Source organism: Ursus maritimus (assembly GCF_017311325.1).
Source record: "Ursus maritimus isolate PB19 chromosome X unlocalized genomic scaffold, ASM1731132v1 scaffold_X1, whole genome shotgun sequence".
NCBI lineage: Eukaryota > Metazoa > Chordata > Mammalia > Carnivora > Ursidae > Ursus > Ursus maritimus.
In genome coordinates this window covers 52,680,253-52,687,428 of record NW_024423319.1, presented here as the reverse complement: position 1 = coordinate 52,687,428, position 7,176 = coordinate 52,680,253, and the positions used below count along the sequence as shown (strand labels likewise).

General features: G+C 38.8%; 1 protein-coding gene across 2 annotated transcripts in view; it reads right to left on the bottom strand.

Annotated features, from left to right (window-relative positions):
* Positions 1 to 4,644: 4,644 nt before the first annotated feature.
* Positions 4,645 to 7,176, bottom strand: part of NAP1L3 (nucleosome assembly protein 1 like 3) — a 4,137-nt gene continuing 1,605 nt past the window's right edge. Inside the window, exon 2 of one of the 2 annotated variants that reach the window (XM_040630198.1) lies at positions 4,645 to 5,572. In XM_040630198.1, the coding sequence (XP_040486132.1) occupies positions 5,460 to 5,572 (113 nt within the window). In that variant the 3' untranslated portion in view covers positions 4,645 to 5,459. Of the gene's footprint in view, positions 5,612 to 7,176 lie in introns of both variants that reach the window. The other variant, XM_040630202.1, reaches the window with a different exon arrangement.

Sequence of the window (7,176 nt, the reverse complement as noted above, 5' to 3'; positions counted from 1 at the left end):
CAGATGGTGAAAGCAGCCAAAAATAACCCTTTTTGGAAACAGCTCCATAATACAGAACAAAAGGGGAGCTGAGGTAAAGAAGAAAAGTATACCAGCATATCATCTTTATTTTGGAGATTGCTTCAATATAAGAAAGACAAGCAACAAGTAACTACAGGTGCTGGCCAGTGAGTTGATCAGAAATTAACTATTACATCACCACAGAACACCTCTAACTCAAGACATTTCACTGAGTCATGCTGACCTACTGTTCATCGCAAAGCTGGTAATGGAGAGAAAAACATAGATTGAGAGAAATGGCCTCAGGCAGAAGATATAGCAATTTAGAGAGAGAATGATATGAGACAAACCTGAATTGAAGCTCCTGAGATGCTCAAGCTCATTTCTTCCTACCTCTTCACACATCACATTTCAGGAAACAATTGCCCCCATTCAAAGCTGAAAGAAAGGGACAATACCAAAGTGTAGATGATTTAAAAATAAGAAGCAAAACAGCATAACCAAAAGGCAGACTAAGGAAGAAGAAACTAAAGAACAAGTTCTGAATATTTTCGAAAAGCCTATTTTAACAGGTTAATTTTAAAATTCTATTGAAGGATGTAAGAAAGACTTGATTAAATGGAAAGACACATCTTGTCATTGGATAAAAAGACTGAATAATATGCAATTCTTGATTCTCTGTAAATTTTTCTATAAATTCAAACAAACTCTAATCAAAATAATCCATAGGCTTTGGGGAGGGTGCCTGAAAAAGAAAAGCAATGCTGAAGCTCATCGGGAAAAATAAATAGGTGAAAATATCCAAAAAAAATCTTAAAAACAAGTATTTTAAGGAACTTTCCTTAACAGATAATAAAATGTATATCAGAGATTTTTTTGAAAGGATTTATACTGGCACAGGAATAACTATTTTGAACAGAACAGACCAGGAGTAGACCCAAACACGTGAAGTAATGGATTATATAATAAAGGTGGCAATTAATTACACTGGATATTTGATATTCAATAAATGGTATTGAAACAACTGGCGAATTGTGTTGAGAGAAAAAAAAAAGTGGTACAGCTGCCTCAATCTTTACATCAAAATTATTCCAGAAGGATTAAAGCATTAAATGAAATTATAAGAGTACTGTAAGAAAACATGACCAACAAAAAACATGATCTTGACGTGGAAAGGTCTTTCTAAGCCAAATACCCAAAATGTATTATGGGGAGGGGGGGAGGAAAAATGTGACTGTATTAACATTTAAACTCTTCTGCAGGGAAAAAAACGAACAAAATTAAAAATGTTTCCACATATGAAACATTTTTCCTTAATTCAAAGACAGTGTTTACAATTACTAATCAATTAGAAAAAAGATGCTCCTAACCTAAATGCACATGATAAGAAGCTGATGCAATAAATTATGGCATATCCATTTCATATATGTTAAGACAAAATATATTAAATGAAAAGTTATAGTGATAGTAGTTATATTAATAAAGCTATAGACATTTTCATGTAAACTGTGGTTATCTTTGAAGGCAGAATTGTTTAAAATAATTTTTATGCTTTTCAGTATAGTTTCCAAATTTTCTATAATGAACATATTTCATAATCAGAAAATGTAATAAAACTGATAACGTGACAACTTTCAGTGAAGCGTAGTAGAAAGAAAATATACTCCATCAAGCACTGGGAGTTATACGCAAACAATGAATCATGGAACACTAAAATACACACACACACACACACACACACACACACACACACACACTCCATCACCTTACGTACACACTCCATTACCTTAGTGTACATAACTCATGAGTACAGGTGAATGAAACACTTGCAAACACTAACTTTTATCGGCACTACAAGGGAAAAACAGCTTCATTATGTTTATTTTTTTTCTTTATAAATCTATATGTCACACAAAAATTTTAAAAAATTAATCTAGGAGACTTGATATTAATGTGTTCTTGAAAATTCTTAACTCTATGCTACTTTATTCAAGTGATAAAATTTTGTAAGGTACCATATCACAACAAATCACATTTTTACAGCACAATAATGAAGGCACACCTGGTGCAAGTTGACTTAAACTCTTCTACTTCTGAGCTGGAGGCAAAACACACACTTAGATTGGCTCTCCAAGTATGCTTTTTTTCCTCCAAGTAAATATTAGCTTCAGTGAAGAGTTCTAATAATTTTCCCACTCTCTAAAAGCTATATCACACACAAAAAAAATTGTAAGGACTGAACTACATAATAAGCAACAATGCTCTAGAGAATCTGTTGTGTTCTGCATCTCTTGAAGAAAAGTATACTTCTAAATGCTATGTATTTTAATACTTAAATATTTCATTTTAATTAAAAAATGTACTCTGCAAAAACCACAAAACAATATTTGAAGTAATCCATAAGTGTATTGAAATTATTACACTGACCGTTGTCCTAATCAATACATGCGGTGGTGGGCACAAACACCTATCTCATCAAGTGAGGGTTTATACTTTTTTTTAAGAGCCTGCAGTCCACTTTAAATTTGGCTTCTATCTTATCACCTGGTCCCTGAAGTTTTTGAGGGCAGGGTCACCAGTATCATTAGATTCAGACATAATGGGTAATTTGCATCATTTGACTATCTGTACTGTCACTTTGTCCACTTAGATGGAGAGTGGATAGAGCAGCCCTTAACTGCTGCTTAGTCAGGAGGAGGAGGGAAGGTGGAGGGGGAGGAGTCCTCCTTGGTCCAGTTGGAGCAGGAAAGGAGGTAGCTTGCCTCGGCCTTGAGTCATGGCAAAAGAAAAATAGTGTGCCACAAAGAAGTCACAAAAGACTGAGTAAAAGCTCTTCTCTGGCTTCTTCCCCCTGTTCATGAGTTTCAAGTCCAGTCAGCTCCTCCTTCTGCCATTAGTCATTGGCTGGGTAAGTCTGATGGACAAACCTGCAGCCCAGCGAATGTGCAAGCCCAAAGGTTTCTCTGCTCTAGCCACCTTCACTAGCCAAGGTGGCAGAAGCACCAACCACAGACAGCTTGCATTTCCGGAATTCTAGCTTTACTGATGGAAAAATCTTTGGCACCTACCCTGCCCTTCCCTTTCCCCTACCCTGCCACCTGTGCCCTAAACAGGAAAGGTAAATATACCAATAAACTTCCTTTCCACTTCACTTTACACTCACCCAGCTTGAATTAACCTTTAGATTTGAGCCAAGAAGTTGTGATAAAACCTAATCGAGTGACAGACTGGGAGGAAATACACCAATCTACAAACAGGATATCTTTCTGTAGCATGCTTCTGAATGATTTTTATATTCTGCATTTCTACTTCTTTTTTGCAAATATTCTGAGATGCGTTCCTTTAATATTGGAAAATACAGAGTGGGAAGAGGCTAAATACTTCAGTAAGTGTTTTAAGATGCAATAAGAGTTTTGCATTCCATGTAGAAGTTTTAAGGGCTCTGCTGTGTTGTCTGGCAAGCACAATATATGCCCAATTTGGGAACCTCTGCAGCAGTGATCCAGGTACACCATATTTTAGTCTTTGCTTTGGCCCTGGCATATAAGTAAATCTGCTCCCATACCCTTTCTTGATGGATGCAAATATCTCAGATATAAAACAAAGGCACTCTCAAAATTGCAGTGGTGTTTCTAAAAGCAATAATCTGCTTCCTGATTTTGTACAAATCCTAACAATCTAAATATTTAAACATACATGATTGGCTAAATATAGTGTCATGGATTGTAATATTTTTACATTTATAGATATGGGGCTGGGCTATTGTTAAACATGGAAAAAAGCAAGATATTAAACTATCTGATGGGATTTGGAAAGACTATTAAGTAATTTTATTCCTAGAGACCCAGAAATCCCCAAATCCTCCTGCCACAGCTTTCCTTCAGGTTTTGAAGGAAGATATATGTGCATGGGGAAATGGCAAACGTGAAATAAAATACTACTTTACTATGTGTTGTGCTTGTGCCTTTGTCCCCTGTGCAAAACTCTCTGGTAAGCTGAGTTTTATGGGGCCTCCTCTTCACACCAATTTCAACCCAAAAATCTCAGGATCTCATTACCCTGTAACCAGCTGCATGGTGCCGAAGAGGTAAAGTTTGTTGCCACCTATTTAAAAAAAATGCCACACCTGGGAGTGTGACCTCCCAAGTCAGGTGAGGGGTGGGCCTGGGTCACTTACTCATTCTAGGTCATTAACCCATCCTACTCTTGGAAGTGAAAGCAACAACTTATATAGATGTCCTTTCTGGCAGAGGCACTCTCTCCCTCTTCCCCCTTCTGCCCCAACCCCACGCCCTCCCATCCCTTCCACTCCCCACCCTCCTCCCTTTCCCCTCCACCCCTTTTCCTTCCTTCCCTACTCTCCTTCCACCCTCCTTCTCACCCTCCTCCTTCTCCCTCTTCCTTCTCCTTTTCCTTCCCTCTCTCTCCTCACCTTCTCCTCTCCCTTAGCCTTCCTCCCCTGTTCCATTTCTCTCCAATCACTTGAATGTGTATCCTCCAAAGAAGAGCTAAGATCTGGGAAACAGAATGTTATTAATAGTTATATATTCTTTTTAAATTTCCCTTTTCCTCAGTATTTTCTACTTTTTCTAGAAGACCCACTTTTTTATAATTAGGAAAAAATGTTAGATTTTTACAGCATGATACACTTTATTTGACATTTATTTTAGGATGCAATAGAACATGAAAAAAATATCAAATGATATAAAGTGATCATCTCTGTGAAAGACAAAATATAACATATTACAAAGAAAATGTGGTTAGTAACTTTAGTTTACAATTACACAGTATGAGGAAACTTTTAAAAAGTACTGCCATATTAACACTTCAGTGGTAAACAATAACTTCATTATTATTAATTTATAGAACACTATGTCACATAAATAAGTTCAGTCATATCATATATGGTCTTGACGGACATTCTTAAATTTATGCTAATCTTTTTTCAAGCAAATTTCACTGTTTAGCTGTTTCTAGTTAATTTAAGTACTGTATTTCTATAGCAAAGTAATGAAGGCACAGCTAGGGCAAGCAGACTTAAACATTTAGTTTTCTGGGCTGGAAAAGAAAAACCACTTGCATTGGTATTTCAGGAACTCTTTTTTTCAAGCAAATATTTGTCTCAATTGACAATTATGACAGTTTTCACAGCTATATTCTAATAGGAACATGACAAAAGGACTTCACAAAAATCAAAACTCTAGCACCAAAGGAGCATGCTTTAGATAACTGACAGCATTTACATATTTTGAAGACTATTACACTACAACAGGCTAGATACTGATACTTAGACACTGTAAGACAATTTTTTTAGACTATCAAGAAAATATGAAAACACAAGATTGTAAGGAATGCTAGCCTTGAGGTTATAGAGCAGCCCCCATCTCGCCTGAGGCTGTATAAACCTGCTTCATTCTTGAAGTTTTGAGATGCTTGAAAATTCCTCCAGGCAGCCTTTTTTATTTTCGATATTTCCTGTTTCCATAATCTTTACCATCATCATAGGTACCTTTGACTTCTCCTGTATAATAATAGATTGATTTCAGGATGACGTTATCATGTAAAATTTGACCAATTTCAAAGTCCTCATCCAGGATAGCATCTTCTCGTGGTTCCAGCTTTCCAATCTTAGGAATCTCAGGAGGGCTAAAGAAATTGAAGAATGATGCATTAGGAACCACCCTTGGCTGAATTTCAATTTCTCCAGTAGCAGTTGTGCGACTCTGGGTGGTTGTCACGGTAACATCCTTTCCTCTTTTCCAATCTATCTTACAGCCTTTGCAATCTTGGATTTCCCATCCCCAAGAGAAGAAGGGATCATTGTGATCTGGTTTTGACTTTATTATATATGTCTTGGTCAGCATCTCATTTCTGAAGTATGGATTGGGTAGAAAATAAAATTCAAACGTGTAGCTTATAGGTTGGCCAGGTTTTGAGAACTTCAGGCTAATATCTGACAAGAATTTCAAAATGGGGGCATCATACTTCTGAATCATGGGCCCGAGCTTGTCAACATTCTTTAAAACAGTCAGCCAGTAGTCAGGAANNNCTTTAGGATCTTCTTTTTTAGGCTTTCCCTTACGAGCTCTTTTAAGATTCACTCTTTCTTTAGGCCTGACCTCAAGAATTCTTTTAGGAGCCTCTATTACAGCAGCCTTTGCCTTAGCCTCTGCTGCCTTAGGCTGTTCTTTATCTTCTGCCTTTGCCTGGGGGACTACTTTAGGCTCTTCTTTCATTTCAGGCTTAACCCCCAGAAAATCTTTAGACTCTGCGTTTTCTTCAGCCTTTGCCTCAGGAATTTCTTTTTGAACCTCATTTTCTTCAGCCTTTACCTCAGGTTTTTCTTTGGGGTCATCGTCATCGTCTTCTCCCTCACCCTCTAAAGCAGGCATTTCACTAGGAGTGTCTTCCTGCACCTCCTCATCACTGCTGAACACCTCATCCTCTGAATTCCATTCATATTCTTCTTCTGCAGGTTCATATTCTGCATTGATTATTTGAAATCGCCGATCATACAGAGGCTTATTGAGTTCGGCATATTTTCTTTCGAGATCGTGAATTGCCTTTAAAAACAGGATGTCTACCTTGTCACATTCATCTTGAATATTTCTGAGCGCCTGCACACGATTTCTAACTGCCTGAGGCAGCCGATCCACGAAACTTTTACCCAGCGGAGCCCGCCGTGCTCTTCTGGAAGGCCCAGATACCCTCTTCTTTCTATATAAGCGGCTGCGGCTACTGCTGCTGCTGCTGCAACTAGTGCTGCGGCTAGAGCTACTGCTGTCAGATTCTTCCCCAGAATCACTAGACGAGCTAGCCATCTTCTCTTCAGCAACCCCTTGGGCGGCAGGTTCCGAGACCATGTTAAGATCCGCTTCTGCCATTTTGCAACCCTGCAAACCTCTTAATGTGGTGACTACCACTGAGACCGCGCGCTCGGAGACGGGCAGAAAATGACTCACGGATGCTTGGGTAGCGGCGGAGGCCGGTGCTGAGGAGGTTGCAGCGGCGAAGGTAGCAGTAGCGCAGGGCGGGGCTGGGCGGCCGTGATCGCGCAGAGGTGGAAGCGGCAATACAGGCCTGGGCGAGAACGGCGGTAGCAAAACCTCTCACCGTAGCTGCCGCGGTCTGAAGCGTGCCGCAGCCTAATGGCGCAGTGTAAGACCCCAAGATGTC